General features: G+C 41.1%; 1 protein-coding gene and 2 pseudogenes across 1 annotated transcript; all 3 read right to left on the reverse strand.

Annotated features, from left to right (window-relative positions):
- Positions 1 to 95: 95 nt before the first annotated feature.
- On the reverse strand, positions 96 to 3,321 carry LOC110760974 (putative calcium-transporting ATPase 13, plasma membrane-type pseudogene; annotated as a pseudogene).
- Positions 3,322 to 4,330: 1,009 nt separating this feature from the next.
- On the reverse strand, positions 4,331 to 7,883 carry LOC110760973 (putative calcium-transporting ATPase 13, plasma membrane-type pseudogene; annotated as a pseudogene).
- Positions 7,884 to 17,930: 10,047 nt separating this feature from the next.
- LOC110760953 (putative calcium-transporting ATPase 13, plasma membrane-type) lies at positions 17,931 to 21,672 on the reverse strand. The gene has a single exon (XM_021963313.2). It carries the CDS (start codon positions 21,277 to 21,279, stop codon positions 18,190 to 18,192), a length of 3,090 nt encoding a protein of 1,029 aa, XP_021819005.1. The 5' UTR covers positions 21,280 to 21,672; the 3' UTR covers positions 17,931 to 18,189.
- Between the last annotated feature and the right edge of the window lie 518 nt (positions 21,673 to 22,190).

Consider the following 22,190-nt stretch of genomic DNA (forward strand, 5'->3'; position numbering starts at 1 on the left):
ACTAGTGCATTTTACTTCCCCAAAAGAAAGAGCATGGACTGCATTCTGTAATTGTTTTTGTGGTGGACATCGCATAGATATTTTTTTCTACCACATTGTCATTTGAGAACCAGCCTCCCATTTGCTCCATAAGATTACATTATAAAATTCATATATTGAATGATAAACATAAGACTAGTTAATTGGGTAAAGACCACTATGATGTGATTCTCTTATCCCTCTTTGGATAGCTGAATATTGGCTTAGCAGGAACTGGTATGCACTTGAAAACCCAACTGATTGGCCAAGATATGGCTGCAATTCCAATGCATGCCCCCCATTGGCCCCAACTTAGCCTCTCTGTATCTGCAAACCTCTCCAGAAGTTCCACCATAACCACCTGAACTGCAATGGTTATTGCAATGATGACCCAAAACAACTTGTTCCTTTGACTCCCTTTGAAGACATTATTCTTCTCAATGTTCCTTGAGTTGAATTCATTGAAGACTTGCAAGAAGACAAAAGTATTGAAGATCAAGGTGTTGTTTACCCTCTCATTGACACCAAAGATTGATCTGCCCCTGAACTGCAAAATCAAGAGGACAGCTATCTGGAACAAAGCTTGAGATAAAATGTTCCTCCACATGATGCAGGTGATCACGGGCTCTGTCCGCCCAACAGGTGGCCTTTCCATGAGCTCTTTGGTGGGCTTATCTGTGGCAAGAGCCAGAGCAGCCATTGTGTCCATGATCAGATTCACCCACAGCAACTGGACTGCTGTCAAAGGCACTTCACCAGCTGAGGCAGCTGCCACAAAGTTGATCACAAGAGTAGCAACATTTATTGTGAGCTGGAATTGAACAAATTTCTGGATGTTGGCATAAACACCCCTTCCCCACCTCAAAACAGTGACCAAAGTAGCAAAGTTGTCGTCCAGAATGACAATGTCTGAACTTTCCTTTGCCACTTCAGTGCCCTGAATCCCCATTGAGAGTCCTATATCGGCTTCTTTCAGTGCCGGGGCATCATTGGTGCCATCACCAGTAACAGCAACTACATGGCCTTTCTGTTTCAAGCACTGCACCATCAGAAGTTTATCAAATGGTGAAGACCTTGCCATCACACAAATCTCATCAATCTTCTGCATTCTCTGCTCTGGTGTGTAGTTCCGAAATTCCACACCTTCTACCACTGCTTCCCTGACCATGTCCCGGTCTGCCCTGAGTATCCCACACTCAGTAGCTATAGCTTTAGCAGTGAAAACATTGTCACCAGTGATCAATTTCACCTGCACCCCGGCGAACTGGCAAGCTTCTACTGCTTCCCTCACCCCTGGCCTACATGGGTCCTTTAGACCAACCAGTCCTAATAAGATCAAGCTGCTGTCTTCGAGCTTTTCGTGTATTTTTTCAGCACTGTGCTTGTAATCTTGAACTTGTTTGTGTGCAAAAGCAATGCATCGGAGACTGCTTGCTGCCATGCCTTGAATAGTTTGCTCAAACTTCATCCTTACATCAGCAGTCAGATCTTTTGTAATACCAGAAGCATCGTAGTAACTCGAGCACATTTCTAATATCATCTCTGCAGCTCCTTTCCAATGCACATGGGTGGTATTGTCTGCCTTCCTTTTCATCAAAACCCCGCTTCTTTTCTTCTGTGAATTGAAGGCTTCAACATGTTGAATGATACATTTCTTTGTCAATCCCTCCATGTCCATGTTCAGCTCCAGAGCAGCCCATGAAAGAATGGCTTTTTCAGTAGGACTGCCTGTAAACTCAAATTCGGATGCTGAAGTAGGCCTGTAAACACTGCCCGTCGTGTTAAAAGCCACTCCTTCTAGGATTAAATCAAGAAGACAACGAGGAATTGATGAAAAAGCAGCACCATCTTCCACAGATTTTTGGCCAAGACAAAACTTTGTAACTTTCATCTGGTTGAGTGTGAGCGTGCCGGTTTTGTCTGTACAAATGGTGGTGGCACTGCCCATAGTCTCACAAGCAGAGAGCCTCCTCACCAACGCCTTCTCTGCCATCATCTTCTTCATTGAATATGCAAGAGTTAGAGTGACAGCCAATGGGAAGCCTTCTGGAATTGCAATCACAACAACAATAACTGCAATTGCTATTATGTCCAGCACAGCATTCACCACATCATCAATCCTTGTCCTGCTGCCATCGAACTTACCAATTTCGTTCTCCTTCTTTGTGGTTCCGGTGAAGTAACGAGCTAATAAGACCACAAAGACCATGAATGCAACTGTCAAACCAATCTTAGCCATCAATGGGGTTAGTTTGCTGAGCCGTTCTTGTAAAGGCGTCTGTTGATCACTGGTGTCATGATTAATCAAGCTCATCATTTGGCCCCATGTTGAGTTCATGCCAACTGAAGTGACAAGCATTTGGCCATAGCCATCAACCACCTTGGTTCCAGAAAACAAGAATGGATTGTGGCTGCAATCGACTTCCACATGGTCGCTTTCCCCTGTCATGCTTGATTCGTCTACGCGCAACGAATGTCCATATAAGAACAATCCATCAGCAGGAACTTGATCACCAATCTTCAAGAGAACAACATCTCCAACTACTATGTCGAAGTTCGAAATCTTTTGCCTTCGCCCGCCTCTCACAACATCAATCGGGATATCCTCACTGGCTTTCGACAGCTTGTCGAATTGTTTGCTCTGCCTGTAGTCACTAGAGGCAGATATAGAAACAATAAGAAAAACAGCAACAAAGATGCTTCCACCATCATACCATCCTTCTTTTAGTCCTTGCTGCTTAATGCCAAAGCCAAGTGAGAGTGCAGCGCAGCCTAAAAGGATGACAATGGTAAGATCCTTAGAAGCTTGCCACATAAAATGGAAAAGGCTTTTCGAAGGTGGCTTCTTATACGTGTTTGAACCGAATGCTTTATGTCGAAGGGCAATGTTGTCACCATCGTCAGGGACACCACGCTCAATGTCGGTTTGAAGAGCAGATGCAATGCCATCGATGCCTTCAAGCTCCCGAAGTAGGTGTAGATTTTTCTCCTTCATGAGTTCAGTGAGGCATTTGCTATCTATTTTGAACCCATTCTTCAGCTGAAAATGGGAAGTGGTGTGAACGGGAGAGTATGAAATCTTGGTATTTTTTTTCTCAGCTTCTGACGTCTTGAGCAGAGAGAGCATGGCCCTACAAAAAGAGATTGCAGCAAAAGCCTTATGCCACCTCTTTCTGGCTATGCTAAGTGTGTTTTCCCCTTCAAGTTGAACGTCAATGGAATTCAATTTTGCATTGCACATGCTAGACATGGTCAATTTCTAGAGCAGAAAGAGAGAGCAGTTACAAGGAGAAACAATGGAAAACTGAGAATGCAGATATAGGTTGTTGTGTTTCTTATATTATACTGATATAGCTGTGAAGGTACATTTGGTTCCTTATGTCATTGGCTTCTGTTCTGAAAATTGATACATTACAATTTACAACCTTTTGCAGACTGTAATAATTTTACTGCCCTTTCTACCTAATATCTCACAATTTGGTTGTGACAAAATTATGTACATAGTTTCAAAGTCATAAAACAGAACCACCTGATTATTTTATCTCATTGAGTGATGGATGAAATTCTTTAGCAAGATTCACTTAAAGAAAAACATCCATTGGAAGTTGCTGAGAAATTGCTTGAACTTGCTTTCGATGCTTGCTATAATTGATATTAGAATTTCGGATATTTGTGTTTATGTGGAGAAGGAAACTTCCATTTGATAATGAATATCTCCTGTTTATCTGTATGCATGGTGATTGGGGGAAAATGCACGTTAATGCATCAAACAACTGGGGTCCACCTTATGCTTACATTATAGTGAAAACGAAACTCAGATGCTGTCGTCCATAAAATTTGAACTCCGGACGTCCTCCAAAAATGTAGAAGCTGAATGCCACTAAATCAAATGGTCATGTCATGTATTTAAAATAGTACAAAATAAAGTGAGGATAACTAGTGAAAGCAGCCATGCTGGATGCAGGTGCAAAGATGAAAGCTATGCTCTATCATCACGAAACATATGCCTACCTTCATTTGTGGTCCACGAATCAATGCTTCAAGCTAGAGGGTGTAGCAACATTGACTTGGTAGGGCTGAGCAGTCCTCCCTCCGTTCCTCAAGATATGATACAAATTATTATTTGTTTAAAATCTTTATTTTATTGGTAAAGGATAACTACAACATTGGGTTTTATAATTAATTTGTACCCAGAGACTCCATATGTCAAGTTTTTGATGAGCTACACCGGATAAATTTGATAATATTTCATATAAAAATATACTTAAACTCAAATTTGGGGCTAAAAGGAAAACAAAAAGAAAAGCAAAAGTCCAAGAAGTAAAAATAATTTATTAAAGTTGTGTATTAAAATAGGGGAATCTAAAGATTAAATTACATGATAAACTATATGCTGAATCTACTTACATACAAAAACAATGTTGCACATACTTACATCTACACATGTATGTTGTGCAACTAAAGTTTGAATTATATTATTTCAGAATAATTAAAGAATGTAATAAGTTATCAAATAAAAAATGTAAAGTATGTACTATTATCCATCCCATTCAAAGCAATTAAAACTTATTCAACCCCTATGCATCCAGCCTGGGGGCTTCCTTCCTTCAAGATACTTTCAAATGGAGTTGTTATGTTTTTTCATCTTCAGATAGCTGAAAATGGGCTTCTCTGGAACAGGTATAGATTTGACAACCCAACCAATTGGCCAAGAAACAGCTGCAATTCCAATACATGCACCCCATTGTCCCCAATCCAACCTCTCTGTATCTGCAAACTTCTTCAGAAATTCTACCATCACCACCTGAAGCAGAATTGTCACTGCAATGATCCCCAGAAACAATTTGTTGGTGTGAATTCCCTTGAACACATTCTTCTTCTCAAGCTTCCTTGCATTGAACTCATTGAACACCTGGCACAGCACAAAAGTGTTGAAGATCAATGTGTCCTTTACCTTGTCATCCACACCAAAGATTGATTTGCCTCTGAATTGCAGGGTCAGGAGGATTGCAATCTGGTACAGTGCTTGAGGCAAGAGGTTCCTCCACATGATGTTGGTGATGAGAGGCTCAGTCCTTCCCACTGGTTTCTTCTCCATGAGTTCTTTTGTGGGCTTCTCAGTGGCAAGAGCCAGAGCACCTAGTGTGTCCATGATCAAATTCACCCACAGCAATTGAACTGCTGTTAATGGGACTTCACCTGCTGAAACTGCTGCTACAAAGTTGATCACAAGAGCTGCAACATTGACAGTGAGCTGGAATTGTATGAACTTCTGGATGTTATTGTAAACACATCTTCCCCACATCAAAACTGTGGCCACTGATGCAAAGTTGTCGTCCATGATCACAATATCTGAGCTCTCTTTGGCAACTTCTGTGCCTTGAATCCCCATAGAAAGTCCTATATCAGCTTCTTTCAACGCTGGTGCATCATTCGTGCCGTCACCTGTCACTGCAACCACATGGCCTTTCTGTTTCAAGCATTGCACCATTAGAAGCTTGTCAAATGGAGACGACCTTGCCATTACACAGATTTTGTCCACCTTCAACATTCTCTCTTCAGGCGTGTAGTTGCGAAATTGCACACCTTCTACCACTGCTCCACTGAACATGTCCTGATCAGGCTCGAGTATCCCACATTCTGTGGCTATGGCTTTTGCAGTGAAAACATTGTCACCTGTGATCATTTTGACATTTACCCCTGCATATTGACAGTCTCCAACTGCTTTCTTCACCCCGGGACGGCATGGATCTTTAAGACCAACAAGTCCTAATAGAGTCAATCCATCTTCTTTTAGTAAAGCTTTGTGTTCTTGTTCATCCACTTGTTCCACTGCTGGAATTTCTTTATGCGCAAATGCAATGCATCTGAGGCTGCTAGCTGCCATACCTTGAATAATCTGCTCAAATCTCATTTTTGCATTGTCATCCATATCTATAACAAGTCCAGAGGCATTGTAGTAACTTGTGCACATTGCTAGTATCATCTCAGCAGCTCCTTTCCAATGTGCTTGAATTGTATTGTTGTCAGCCTTCCTCTTCATCAAAACCCCGCTTCGTTTCTTCTGTGAATTGAAGGCCTCAACGTAAAGAATGCTACAACTCTTCACCACTTTCTGCATATCCATCTTCGATCCATGTACCGCCCACGAAAGAATAGCCTTCTCAGTAGGACTGCCTGAGATTTCAATTTCAGCATCCGAACAAGGCCTGTATACGCTACCAGTTGTATTCAGAGCAACCCCTTCTTGGATCAAATTAAGAACATATGGAGATATAGATGAAAGAGCTTCCTCTGCCACAGGTTCTTCACCCAACCAAAACTTAGTCACCTTCATTTCATTCATGGTGAGAGTGCCTGTTTTGTCAGTACAAATGACGGTAGCGGAGCCCATGGTCTCACAAGCAGAGAGCTTCCTCACCATTGCTTTATCAACCATCATTCTCTTCATGGAATAAGCAAGAGTCAGAGTCACAGCTAGAGGCAAGCCTTCTGGAATTGCCACCACAACAATTGTAACTGCAGCTGCCACAATCTCAACGACCGCGTTTAATATGTCATCAACTTTGGTTTTGCTGCCATTATACTCCTGATTTCCATTCTCATCCTGTGTATTTCCTGTGAAGTATCTAACTAACAGGACAAGGAGCACTAGAAAAGCAACAACCAAACCAACTTTACCAATTGATGAGGTTAGCTTGTTGAGGCGAGCTTGTAAAGGCGTCTGTTCATTCGTGTCACGGCTGATTTGGCTCATCATTTCACCCCAAGTTGTGTTCATGCCCACGGAGGATACAAGCATCCGAGCGTAGCCATCAGCCACTTTGGTGCCAGAGAACAAAAATGGATTTTGGGTTTGATTTATTCCCACATGGTCACTTTCCCCTGTCATGCTTGATTCATCTACTTGTAATGAATGGCCATCAAGAAACAACCCGTCAGCTGGAACTTGATCTCCAATCTTCAAGTAAATGACGTCCCCAACCACAATATCGAATATCGAAATCTGCTGGCGCCTGCCGCCTCTCACAGCTTCAATTTGGACATTGTCACTGACTTTTGATAACTTGTCAAACTGCCTGTTCTGCCTGTAATTACTTACAGCTGACACAGAAAGTACCAGAATGATTGCGAGAAATATGCTTCCGCCATCGATCCAGCCTTCTTTAAGGCCATGCACTTTGATCCCAAGACCAAGAGAGAGCGCAGCACATCCCAAGAGGATGATAATTGTGAGGTCTTTGAAGGCTTCCCACACAAAATGGAAGAACCCTTTTGCTGGTGGCTTCATGTATGTGTTTGAGCCAAAGGCTTCAACTCTTTTGGCAATGTCTTGAGCATCACCATTGCCAAGGATTCCATGGTCTGCATCAGTTTTGAGAGCTGATGCTATTTCTTCAACCCCTCCCAGCTCCCGGAGCTTGTTGAGGCTTTTCTCCTTCACAAGGTCAATGAGGGTGGTTTGATCAATTTCGAACTCAGTATCTGGCTTGACAGTAAGAATAGCATAAGAGGGAGAGCGAGGTATTTTGGTGTTTGTGAATTTGGGTTTGGTTACAGAAGAAAGGTTGAAGGCTCTAGAGCAGTAGATGGTTACAAAAGCAGAATGCCATTTTCTTTGGTGTTTGCTAAGAGTGCTTTTTTGAACAGCAAAAACAATGCACCCCAGTTTTGCATGCAATGTGGTAGCCATGCTGCTTAATAATAGAAAATAAAAAACTTAAGAGAATGTACTGAAACTTAAGGCAGAGAGATGAAAAGACTATTTTGACCAATAAACCAAGGAAGGAACTATTGATAAGAGAATTGTCTGGGGATAGCAATTAGTAGTATTACGCAAATTTGCTGTTGCCTTGGATCACCTTGGACGCCGCTACTCGAATTTGTAGTTCCTTGGATAAAGAGATTACGCGGAAACTGTTTGGTGACGTGAGCGTGTTCAACATGATACACACACGGCAAAGACATTTGGCTGCCCTCGTCGTCATCACACAGCTGACCATTCAACGCGGTGCATAACCTAAACTTAAGCGAGGGTGGAATTTGATTCTGTTCGTGTATCTTGTATTCAATGTGTTCCAAAATAAGTATATGTATTTAATGTGTTCAAAAACTCTTTGGTCCCGTTTGGTTTGCAAAAAGGATTTAATGGAAAATGGAAGATTTATTTCCCAAGTTTGGTAATGCTGGGAAAGTAACCAAGAAAAATCACTTTATTACGTTTTTCATGTTTGGTTTTGAAGGAATGTAAAACAAAGTTTGTCTAATTTTTCAATTATAGATAAAATAAAAAAAAGAATGCATTTAATGCTATATTGTAATTCTAAATTGTTAATGAGGACAAAATGGTCATTAAAAATGTGCATTTAACACCGACCTTAGTTTCTCATGGGAAGGGAAAATGAAACTTAGGTGGGTAGAGGGTTTCATTCCCCCCACTCCCTATTTTCCCGTGTGCCAGACAACTATTTTTCATTCTTGAATTTACCAACCATTTTATTCATTTTACAAGTAAAAGATAGTACTTTACGTTAAATAAATAAATTTATGTGTGCGTGGAATATATGCAGCACAAACTGAATGAGCAAGGCAAAAGAAGAAGACAAGGAAGGTACCGACCTGGTATTCTCACGCTATTGTTGTTGAAAAAGGAAAAGAAAATACAGCTCGGTTTCACATACTTTATAAAAAGAAATAAAAAAGCCAAAGAAATTCGAGCGTCTTTTTAAAGTGGTTTCTCATGCTCATTCATTCTCAGTGCGCTTCCACTGCATTCAGATTGAGTAATGTTCAAGTTTCCAAGTCGATAATTATGAAGGACCTTCTTCGAAATGCATGCGCAGGCGCTTTTGTTTTATCATTTTACTGAAGTATTCTCCAGAATACTGATTTCTATCTCTGGTGGATCTGAGAATCTTCCTAATTAATTTGAATAAGGAAGTTTTCACCAAAATGAATTCATGAATTCAATGAAGGGCCAGTCTTGTGCAGAAGAACGAGAGATCAAATTAGGTTGGAATTTGAAGAAAAGTAAATAGAAGAGAATGCATGGATTGAGCTTGATGCTTGCAGTACGTAGTAAAGCTCGCAAAATAGTAATATCGTTAGAATGATGTATACACCACACGTTAGTCGGCACAATTCCATGTACCAAACATAAATCTCTCTTGTCGAAAAGTTTGCGTTAAACACTTTTTTTTAAATATTTTCTTTTGTTTCAGAAAGTTGGGTTTCATGAAATTTGAACTTGACGTCATCGTCTACAACAAAGTGATACTACCGTCACGTATTTAAGAGTTAATAAAATATCTAACATCACTCTTCTTGCCCACTAAGTGGTCCCGGCCCCCCATCACAATATATTAATATATTTTGTGATACTCTTAAAGTTTACCTCTTTTTTTAGACAATATATTAATATTCCAAGAGTCTCCTCTTCAAGTTTACCATTTTTTTTGGATCACTGTCCTTAAAATTTAATTAGTATACATATTATTATTATTTTTATGCAAATCCTTAAAATCCAAGAATCATTTTCAACCATTTCTTTGCTCTTATAACTAGGTTGGAGCAAAAGATCCATGGTTTGGAGTATTTACTCCCTCAGGTAAGGTCTTGGGTTCGAGTCCTAGCATCCGTGTAGTGTGTATGAGTTTAGTATACTATCGCCCATCTCAATAAGAAATGTCTTAAAAAAACAAAAAAAGGTTGGATACCATATTTGCGACTTCGGTTTATTATGTTATTCTTCATATGATATAATATATATTATCAAGTTTCAATTAGGTTGGATGCTCTCTTATACACGAGGAGAGTTGTGGGAAACAACTTTCAGAACCAAGGGTTTCTGCGCAGCTAGGGTTTTTGGTCTTGTCACTCTCAGACGTCGGCTCCTAATGCTGCTCCCTTGATTTCTCCGGCCTCCAGCATTTGTGCGAAGTCACCTCCTGCTGCTTTGCTCATCGTCTCAGTCAGTTTCGTTGGTACACAAAACTCTTCGTTTGGTTTTCCCCCTTGGCTGTCGTAGACTTGCTCTCTTACGCGAGGAGAGCCGTGGAAAAAACACAGAAAGCCTAGGGTTTTCTCTCGCTCATCTACTTGTGGCTATTGCTGCCTCCTCTCCTCTCTCTACGTTTTGTCCGGCTGATTTTGATTGCGTGGTAGGGTTGTTGTTGATGGAAGATTTGGGGTGCGACAGTTGATTTTCGTTCTCGAGTGTGTTGGTGGGAGGATGGGATCCTGGTTTTTGGTGGGGGGGGGGGGGGCAAGGTTTTGATGAGACTGAGAAGTCCAGTGCTCGGGTGATTAGTTTCTATGACCATCCTGCGCCTAGCCAGCGACGCACGAGTATGAGCAAATGAAAGCATCTCTGGAAACTGAGATTGCTCACGGAAGTTATCGCTACTTGATTGATGGTGGCTTGGAGATTTTGCAGTGCCGCTCTTTCTGATATGGCTTAGGAGACCGGTCTTCTGGGGCCTCCTAGGGGCCAACCTTAGTGTGTTGCTGGAGTGTTCGTGGGCTTGGCATCCGACGAATGCTCTGTTCCCTGAAGCCTTCTTCTTCAGGTTAAGTGGCCGGCGTAGGGTTTGTTTTGTGTGGTGTTTTCTGTTGTCTACCTCTCTACATGCTTTCCAGTTATGTGTTATTCAACGGACTATGGTTCTTTCATAGGAGGTTTCTTTTGATAGTGTTAGGATGCGACAATGTGTTTTTTGAGGGGTTTTTCTTTGTTGTTTTTCTATCTTGTTGTCCTTTTGTTTTTCTCCCATTGTTGTGTTGACCCTTTGCAGCTTTTCTCTGCTTTGCACTGCCTGAAGAATTATGCTTGGTCATATTAGATTTTTCTTTGTCAGGCACTGAGTTAAGTTGGTGGGGTTCTCTGGGGTTCCTCTTTGTTGTCGTCTCCATGTTTTCTTTGTGTGCGATGTTGTTCTTGTGATGTACAAAGGACTATAAGTTCTCATAGAATGCTTCTTTTAATAGTTGGGTTGCATTGTGGTTCTCTCTTATGGGTCTACTGTGTTGGTGTCTAGTAAGTTTTTTTCTTTTCTGATTTTTTATAATGATCTGAAGTGGTTTGGGTCGAACTCTCCTGGTAGTCTATGGCATGTGTGGTACTCTTTCCTACCCTGGGGTTTGTCCCATGTGATTTTCCTAGGAAGGTTTTAACGAGGCCACTGTAATTGTGTTGTTGTTTGTATGCCAATTATGGTTTATGAATGAAATCTGTTTGTGCCTAATAAATCACGGCCATAAGCCGGCCGAAGGAGCTCCCTTTCTCGGCCCTGGCACTTGCTCGTAACACTGAAACGCAGCGTTTCAACAAGGTGCTTTGCCTTCCTAAGAACAAGAGAAAAATGCTAAGGCATGATCATCTCGGCCTCGAGTGCAGGCCGAGGCCGAGGCCAAGCGAAATCACGGCCAGAGATATTAAAGTCAGATCGTCACGTGATAGCAGGGACCCATGCTTCATTTAATGAAGTAGTGCCTGTTTAAATGCAGCAAACCCACTGGCCACAAATAAGCATTTAATGCATGGGGGAATGTGAGAAGTGACTGAAGTCAGGTCTTGGCGACAGAAGACAGAGTGATTAGACGTAGACATTCTCACAAGAATTCTTGTAGCTTGAGAGATTAGGTCACCAGCTATCAGAGCAATAAATGCGTCTCCACGGCCAGCTGCGCAGGAACCACGATTAGGGCGGCGGCCGAGATTCACCAGGATTTATGGGGTCACACCACCATGCTTCACGATCCCAAATGTCGATTGGACGCCCACTTGCGCTAATCAGACTCCACTATGCGTAAATTCAGCCTCGATTACTCATTCAGGAACTCTTCCTATAAATACAGGGCTCGAGCTCCATTCAAAGGGTTCAACACCAAACAAAAGCCTCCCACGGAGCAACTTATTTTTTCCTGTAATGCACTTTCAATATCTTTACTTGCTTTCCTAGGAGTAGTGATAGTTTGTAAGGAAAATTCATTCATTAATATATCATACGACCCTTGATTTTCAAGGCGCCGGAGCACCATCTCTGTTTGTTCGTTCCCTCACCCCATATATCATACGACCGTCGCTCTCTGAGCGACGCGTCGGACGACCGCCCAAAACCCACCACCAACACCATCACTCAACGGCCTTGTAGTTCAGGCCGTGAACCTAACAGCCGAGATTAGTTCCTCTCTCGGCTACAATCGTTTGATTAGAAGACGAGTTCAAACAGGCGCACCACTTAACCATTCTATCCCCATCAACCAACTCAACGCACGGTAGACCGTGCTGGCACGCCCGCGCACAACCGCACCGCACCCAAAAGCAGGAAACCGCGTGTCAACACACATCCCCTCGGCCCGGAACTCCAGGCCGTGAGATTTGCGCGGCAGACACTTTTGGCACGCCCAGTGGGACTCCTGTCAAAAACTTATGGCGGAAACTAGGGCACATGCAAAGCTCAAAAACAAAGCAGTCGAAATGACTTTTGAGACTCCTGAGTCCACCTCACCAATCATAGTCTCCAGATACGAACGACCGGTCACAAATGACTCTGCCTGAAAGCGACCGGTCTCATGTCTCTAATGACCGGTCACCACGCACGCCAACGATTCTGCCTGAAAGCGACCGGTCGCATGACTCTCACGACCTGTCGCCACGCACGTCACAACGCACGTCCACGACTCTGCCTGAAACCGACCGGTCGCCTGACCCGCACGACCGGTAGCTCCCCCTAGTTTTTTCTGAAATTATTCCGTTTCAGTCTGATCCCAGCCATCACACTCAGGAGGAGAGAATTGAAGAGTTTGTGCCTGCTCCGGAGAATTCTTCAGCTCCAGTACCACACCAATCATCTGCTGAGAACGTCATTCAGGTAACTTCTCTACCTGAAACTGATAACATTAATAAAATAACTGATTGCATTTCAGAAGGTGCAGAACCTACATATCAGATTCCAAAAAGGAAAAATCGTGGTAAACCCCCAGTTCACTACGAAGCAGATCTTAATGCAAAGGGGAAATATCCCATCAACAATTATGTATCCCTCACCAGATTATCTGAGTCACGGGTACACTTTGTGAAGCAGTTAGCCGACATACCTGTTCCCAACAGTGTAACTGAAGCACTAGAAGACCCAAAATGGAAAGAAGCCATGGATGAAGAAATGCAAGCTCTCCAAAAGAATGGCACATGGGAACTCGTGCCATTACCTCATGGAAATAAGACAGTGAGATGCAGGTGGATCTATACTGTGAAACTCAAGGCAGATGGATCTATTGAAAGATATAAAGCTAGATTGGTGGCAAAGGGATACACACAGAGATATGGGATAGACTACCAAGAAACCTTTGCCCCAGTAGCCAAGATCAAAACTATCAGAGTCCTCCTGTCTCTAGCAGCAAATCTCGATTGGCCATTACATCAGTTTGATGTAAAGAATGCATTCCTACATGGAGACCTGGAAGAAGAAGTATATATGGATTTACCACCAGGATGTAACTTCACTCGTGACAAGGGGAATCAAGTTTGCAAGCTCAAAAAGTCATTGTATGGATTAAAGCAGTCTCCCAGGGCATGATTTGGTAGATTCACTAAATCCATGAAGTTTTTTGGATATACACAGAGTAATTCGGATCACACTTTGTTCTTGAAGCGTGATGGAAAGAAGCTTACCGCATTGATTGTTTATGTGGATGACATAGTTGTGACCGGAAACGACACAGGAGAGCAATTGAAACTACAGAAGTATTTGTCTCAGGAATTTGAGATGAAGGATTTAGGTGATCTGAAGTACTTTCTTGGAATTGAAGTAGCAAGGTCCGCAAATGGTATATTTCTGTCACAGAGGAAGTATGTATTGGATCTACTTGCTGAAACAGGATTGCTTGGATATAAGCCTGCTGACACACCAATCGAGATGAATCACAAATTGTGTGAAGGTATGGATCAAGAACCAACCAATAAGGAACAGTACCAACGCCTTGTTGGAAGGTTAATATATTTAGCCCACACAAGACCAGATATTGCATATGCTGTGAGTGTGGTTAGTCAGTTTATGCATTCACCCAGTATGTCTCATAGGAATGCAGTTAATCGAATCTTAAGGTATTTAAAGTTAGCCCATGGAAAAGGATTAATGTTCTCAAAGAATAGAGATCTTGAAGTTGTGGGATATACAAATGCTGATTGGGCTGGATCCATTACTGACAGACGCTCTACTTCAGGCTACTTCACCTTCGTGGGAGGTAATCTAGTCACTTGGCGGAGTAAAAAACAAAATGTGGTTTCTCGGTCTAGTGCAGAAGCAGAGTATCGAGGAATGGCTCATGGAGTGTGTGAATTGCTATGGATCAGAAGACTCTTGACAGAATTAGGTTTCAAGCCAGAAAAGCCAATGGAGTTGCATTGTGACAACAAGTCAGCTATTGATATTGCCCATAATCCAGTTCAACATGATCGAACCAAACATGTTGAGGTGGATAGACATTTTATCAAAGAAAAAATTGAGAAGAAGATCATCCGCCTACCATTCGTAAAATCAGAAGATCAATTAGCTAATATCTTAACCAAAGCTGTGTGTAGCAGAGTGTTTTATAACTCACTTACCAAGTTGGGCATTGGTGACGTATATGCACAAACTTGAGGAGGAGTGTTGACGCGAGTCTCCTAATTAATCAAGGAGATTTATTTCCTTGATTAATTAAGAGATTTACTTTCCCATTCCATTTAGTTGATAAATTTGTGTATAATTAGGAGATACTTTCCTAATTCCTAATTAATTCTCATTCCTTGTAAAGCACTCTGTAAACTCATATATATACCTCATTATGAAGAAAAATAAACATCTGAACATATTGAAAAATCATATTCATATTTTAGCAATATGTTGTTAAAAGGGTCCCTACGCATGAAAATTTCTGACTCCTCATGCCCATTAAACAAACTTTTTCCACTAAAACAGTTAAAAGGAAACACGTACATGTCACTCTAAGCCGAAGAGATCATACGTCACTAAAAAGAAGTAATTATAACGCCTTCAAAACTCCAATGGGAGTGGTCAATGGGTGTTCAACGACAAAGATTCAAAATGTTGACTCCAGGTGAAACTCACGTACTACTTAATCGGAAAATTCTAATACATTGTAGCAGCAAATGCAGTGGCATTAAATAAAGCGCAAACAAAAGAGGTCCTTAACTCGGACGGACCAAATAACATTGCAATTACATGCAACGTAACTTCAGTGCTTGTGAAAGTGCCGGACGGGGCAACGTGGTCCAAACTCAAGAATTTCTCTGTAGTTGAAGTTGTGCAGACATTATTTGAATTAAATTTGAAGTCTACAAGAATCATGGGGTCAACTTAACCTTTACTTGTTCAATTTCCTAAAAAAATAAAAATTGTTAACGACTTTCACCTGAAAGTGTGATAGAAAACACAGAATATACGGTGAGAAAGAATAGTATAAGTAAACTACTCTTATGCTGCAAAAAAAGATGGCAGCATAAGCCTTATGCAACCTCTTTCTAGCTATGCTAAGTTTACAATACACAGATTCAAAGTCATAGAACAGAACTACCTGATTATTTTATCTCAAATATTGAGTGATGGATGAAATAATTTAGCAAGATTCACTGAAAAGAAAAATATCCATGGGAAGTTGCTGAGAAATTGCTTGAACTTGCTTTGGATGCTTACTATTATTGATATTAGAATTTCATATATTTGGGTTTATGCGGAGAGGGAAACTTCCATTTGGTAATGGATATCTCCTGTTTATCTGTATGCATGGTGATTGGTGGACAATGCACGTTAATGCATCAAACAACTAAGGTCCACCTTATGCTTACAATATTATAGCAAAAACGAAACTCAAATGCTGTCGTCGATAAAATTTGAACTCCGGACATTCTTCAAAAATGTAAAAGCTGAATGCCACTGAATCAAATGGTCACAGACTCACGGATTTCAAATAGTACAAACTAAAATGAGGATAACTTGTGAAAGCTGCCATGCTGGATGCAGATGCAAAGATGAAAGCTATGCTCTATAATCACGAAACATGTAGTAGATATGCCTACCTTCTTTTGTGGAGCAACCTTCACTTGGATGGGCTGAGCAGTCCTCCCTCCGTTCCTCAAGATATGATACAATTATTATTTGTTTAAAATCTTTATTTTTATTGTTAAAGGATAACTACAACATTGGGTTTTATAATTAATTTGTGCCCAGAGATTCCATATGTCGAGTGTTTGATGAACTACACCGGATAAATTTGATAATATTTCATTAAAAAAATATACTTAAACTCAAATTACGGGCTAAAAGTAAAACAAAAGTAAAAGCAAAAGCCCAAGTAGTAAAAATAGTTTTTAACATTTTCAGTGCTGGGATTTGGATCCAGAAACATGTTGGAATTTAGGAGGTGTGTGATGAGTGTTTGTGACGCTCTCATACCACTTGTTAGATTATAGGGTGATTGTGAGTGATGTTGCTATGATACCATTGTTGGTTTATGTCTGAAGGAGTTTAGAACAATAGGACAATAGTTGAACAAAGTAATTTTATTATATTTGAAGGAGAATGATACATAACTTGGTGTAGGCTAATTGGCCTCTTTCTGAACTTATATATAGGCTTATTGGCCCTCTTTCTCTCTTAGCTTTGTGAGCTTATTGGCTCCTCAACATAGCTTTGTTTGGGTAGCTCTTGGCTCCCTTAGTTTGGGAGTTGGCATGTTTACTCCCCCACATGCATGACTTAGTTTGGGTCTTGGGAGTTTATTAGTTCACTCCACATCTGGTTTGGGAGTTCTTTTTGTTGACTCCATTTTGCTAGATTACATTGCATGTCTATTTATAGTTGAGTCTTGCCGCCATGCTTTAGTCCCACCGACTTGTTCTCTTTTCTCCAGCTACAAGTGTGTGGCTTCATCTAGAATATTCTTTGCATATTTATTTGTGTGTTGCCGACATTTCATCATCTAGTTTGTAGGTTCTTAAGTTTTCTAGAATTGTGTAGTTACATCTACACAAATATGCATTACTTTTTCAACAAGAAACTCAAAGCTACGCTTTTTATGAGCTACACCGGATGAACTTGTTAAGATTTCCTACAAGCATATATTTGAACTCAAATTTGGTGCTAAAAGGAAAACAAAAAGGAAAGCAAAAGTCTAGCCTCCACTTCTCTCCCTCTCAAACCCTAGCCACTCCTCTATCCTAGTGGAGGGGGTGGGAAGGCCACTGCCTTTCCTCCCCTCTCTTTCCTTCTCCTTCCTTATCTTCTCTCATCCCCTTCCTCACTCTTTTCTATTGCCTTCCTTTGAGGGTTTGGTTGTGCTCTTTACTCTACTTTTTTGTTGCCCCAAATATCCTTAAATCCCTCTCACCTTGTGATGTCCCTTTGTTTTGCGGCTTTATTTTGGTGTTATTTGGATTCTTTTCGCAGATTTGTGGGTTTTGTGTGGCTGCGGTTTTTCCCTAAACCTGGGCTTCGACAGTAGTGTTCCTGTTTTCGTGGTGGCGACGATGGCAACTCTGCTTTTTGTCGTCTCGGTTGGTTTTGCAGTTTTTTTTTGGGTTGTAATAATTGTATCAAATCTTTTGTGAGTTGGGTGCATTGTTTGTAGTTGAGTCTCTACTTGTATTTTTACTTGTGAGAGTTTAAAAGTTGTAGTTATATTGGTAGTTTTTGGCGCTGTTGTCCACGTCTGAAATTTATTTGGCTTTATGCCACTATTAGTGGAGATATACTTGTGGTGTATTTCTCTGTATCTGGAATAACCTTGCGTGGTTAATGTGCTTCCATATTTGTATCAACCCTTTTTGGGAAGTTTATGCCCTTACGGCTAATGGCCTTGGTGCCTAAGTTATGAATACGATTATCGCTTACTCTCAAAATAGAAAAGCAAAGTAGTAAAAATAATTTATTAAAGTTGTGTATTAAAATAGGGAAATCTGAAGATTAAATTACATTATCAACTATATGCTGAATCTACTTACATTATAAACTGTATGCTCTGCAACAAAGTTTTAATTACATTATTTTAGAATAATAAAAGAATCTAATAAATTATCAAATAAAAGTATGCAATCATACCTGGGGGATTCAAAATAGAGTGTAAGTGGATAAAAAAGGAGTGGGAAAATCAGTCCCCTTCCTTAAAAATACTTCAAATGGAGTTCTTCTTATGTTTTTTCATCTTCAGATAGCTGAAAATGGGTTTCTCTGGTACAGGTATAGACTTGACAACCCAACCAATTGGCCAAGAAACAGCTGCAATTCCAATACATGCACCCCATTGCCCCCAATTCAACCTCTCTGTATCTGCAAACTTCTTCAGAAATTCCACCATCACCACCTGAAGCAGAATTGTCACAGCAATGATCCCCAGAAACAATTTATTGGTGTGAATTCCCTTGAACACATTCTTCTTCTCAAGCTTCCTTGCATTGAACTCATTGAACACCTGGCACAGCACAAAAGTGTTGAAGATCAAGGTGTCCTTTACCTTGTCATCCACACCAAAGATTGATTTGCCTCTGAATTGCAGGGTCAGGAGGATTGCAATCTGGTACAGTGCTTGAGGCAAGAGGTTCCTCCACATGATGTTGGTGATGAGAGGCTCAGTCCTTCCCACTGGTTTCTTCTCCATGAGTTCTTTTGTGGGCTTCTCAGTGGCAAGAGCCAGAGCACCTAGTGTGTCCATGATCAAATTCACCCACAACAATTGAACTGCTGTTAATGGGACTTCACCTGCTGAAACTGCTGCTACAAAGTTGATCACAAGAGCAGCAACATTGACAGTGAGCTGGAATTGGATGAACTTCTGGATGTTATTGTAAACACATCTTCCCCATTTCAAAACTGTGGCCACTGATGCAAAGTTGTCATCCATGATCACAATATCTGAGCTCTCTTTGGCAACTTCTGTGCCTTGAATTCCCATAGAAAGTCCTATATCAGCTTCTTTCAACGCTGGTGCATCATTAGTGCCATCACCTGTCACTGCAACCACATGGCCTTTCTGTTTCAAGCATTGCACCATTAGAAGCTTGTCAAATGGAGACGACCTTGCCATTACACAGATTTTGTCCACCTTCAACATTCTCTCTTCCGGCGTGTAGTTGCGAAATTGCACACCTTCTACCACTGCTCCACTGAACATGTCCTGATCAGGCTTGAGTATCCCACATTCGGTGGCAATGGCTTTTGCGGTGAAAACATTGTCACCTGTGATCATTTTGACATTTACCCCTGCATATTGACAGTCTCCAACTGCTTCCTTCACCCCGCGACGGCATGGATCTTTAAGACCAACAAGTCCTAATAGAGTCAATCCATCTTCTTTTAGCAAAGCTTTGTGGTCTCGTTCATCCACTTGCTCCTCTGCTAGAATTTCTTTATGTGCAAATGCAATGCATCTGAGGCTGCTAGCTGCCATACCTTGAATAATCTGCTCAAATCTCATTTTTGCATTGTCATCCATATTTATAACAAGTCCAGAGGCATTGTAGTAATTTGTGCACATTGCTAGTATCATCTCAGCAGCTCCTTTCCAATGTGCTTGAATTGTATTGTTGTCAGCCTTCCTCTTCATCAAAATCCCGCTTCGTTTCTTCTGTGAATTGAAGGCCTCAACGTAGAGAATGCTACAACTCTTCACCACTTTCTGCATATCCATCTTCGATCCATGTACCGCCCATGAAAGAATAGCCTTCTCAGTAGGACTGCCTGAGATTTCAATTTCTGAATCCGAACTAGGCCTGTATACGCTACCAGTTGTATTCAGAGCAACCCCTTCTTGGATCAAATTTAGAACATATGGAGATATAGATGAAAAAGCTTCTTCGGCCACAGGTTCTTCACCCAACCAAAACTTAGTCACCTTCATTTCATTCATGGTGAGAGTGCCTGTTTTGTCAGTGCAAATGACAGTAGCAGAGCCCATGGTCTCACAAGCAGAGAGCTTCCTCACCATTGCTTTATCAACCATCATTCTCTTCATGGAATAAGCAAGAGTCAGAGTCACAGCTAAAGGCAAGCCTTCTGGAATTGCCACCACAACAATTGTAACTGCAGCTGCTACAATCTCAACGACCGCGTTTAATATGTCATCAACTTTGGTCTTGCTGCCATTATACTCCTGATTTCCATTTTCATCCTGTGTATTTCCTGTGAAGTATCTAACTAACAGGACAATGAGCACTAGAAAAGCAACAACCAAACCAACTTTACCAATTGATGAAGTTAGCTTGTTGAGGCGAGCTTGTAAAGGCGTCTGTTCATTCGTGTCACGGCTGATTTGGCTCATCATTTCACCCCAAGTTGTGTTCATGCCCACAGAAGTTACAAGCATCCGAGCGTAGCCATCAGCCACTTTGGTGCCAGATAACAAGAATGGATTTTGGGTTTGATTTATTTCCACATGGTCACTTTCCCCTGTCATGCTTGATTCATCTACTTGTAACGAATGGCCATCAAGAAACAACCCGTCAGCTGGAACTTGATCTCCAATCTTCAAGCAAATGACATCGCCAACAACAATATCGAATATCGAAATCTGTTGGCGCCTGCCGCCTCTCACAGCTTCAATTTGGACATTGTCACTGACTTTTGATAACTTATCAAACTGCCTGTTCTGCCTGTAATTACTTACAGCCGACACAGAAATCACCAGAATGATTGCGATAAATATGCTTCCACCATCGATCCAGCCTTCTTTAAGGCCATGCACTTTGATCCCGAGACCAAGAGAGAGTGCAGCACAGCCTAAGAGGATGATAATTGTGAGGTCTTTAAAAGCTTCCCACACAAAATGGAAGAACCCTTTTGCTGGTGGCTTCATGTATGTGTTTGAACCAAAGGCTTCAACTCTTTTGGCAATGTCTGGAGCATCACCATAGCCATGGATTCCATGCTCTGCATCAGTTTTGAGAGCTGATGCTATTTCTTCAACCCCTCCCAGCTCCCGGAGCTGGTTGAGGCTTTTCTCCTTGACAAGGTCAATGAGGGTGGTTTGATCAATTTCGAACTCATTATCTGGCTTGACAGTAAGAGTAGCATAAGAGGAAGAGCGAGGTATTTTGATGTTTGTGAATTTGGGTTTGGAAAGAGAAGAAAGGTTGAAGGCTCTAGAGCAGTAGATGGTTGCAAAAGCAGAATGCCATTTTCTTTGGTGTTTGCTAAGAGTGCTTTTTGGAACAGCAAAAAGCAACGCAATTTCAATGCACCCAAGTTTCGCATGCAGGGTGGTCGACATTCTGCTGCTGAGCTCAATTGAAAACCGCAAAACTAAAGAATGTGATGAAAACTAAGGCAGAGAGATGGAAAGACTATTCTGACCAACTGACTCGCAAGGAGTTATGGACACAAGATTGACAATTCTCAAGGAAAACTGAAAAGTAGAGAAAATGTTTTGGGGAATTTTTAAGGAATTCAATTGTTTATAGAATGCAATTGTAGTACGAGGTTCACCACCTTGCATGAAGAGTCCTACTTATAGGAAGAGGAAAACAATAAGAGCGTGTTTCTCATCGTAAACTTGTACATGATGTTGTTAGAGAAGACCAAAAGATATGAGAAACAAATTAAATACATAAAAGGTATCTGAGGGGTGTTTCTTCGTTGTTTAGGAAGAGGTGAACATCAAGAGCGTGTTTCTCATCGGAAACTTGTAGATGAAGTTGTTAGAGAAGACCAAAAGAACTTGGCTGCAGGCTCCGGGAAACCACCCAGAAAAAAAGAAGAAAAATACCGCAGTACTTTATGGCAGCCCTTATTTTGTATCCATGTTGACAACTAAATTTTTATTTTTGAAGCAAACATGGCTTAATCAAGTTAGCTAGAACAGATGTGTTCCCTACTCTACTTTGCATCCGAGTTCGGATCCCCCTTTTCGTAGCTTAGATTAGTTTAAAGTAGATTATCGCTTGAATGAACAATTTTTTTTTTTTTAATAGTTTAATATATGTTGTGTATTATTTAAAAAAACATAGAATATATTAAGGTCGGTGCTGCTTGTCGGCAAAAATGTTGAAGATAATAACAACTGCTGCTGTGCTGGTGCTGCTTGTCGGCAAAAATGAAAGCTTCCAGTATTAAACGTGTATCAATAGGTGGGCTTGACATTCACAAACTATTTTCATTTTCTTAGCCGCATCAACTAATTAA

Source organism: Prunus avium, chromosome 1 (genome assembly GCF_965620075.1).
Source record: "Prunus avium chromosome 1, drPruAviu1.hap1.1, whole genome shotgun sequence".
Classification (NCBI taxonomy): Eukaryota; Viridiplantae; Streptophyta; class Magnoliopsida; order Rosales; family Rosaceae; genus Prunus; species Prunus avium.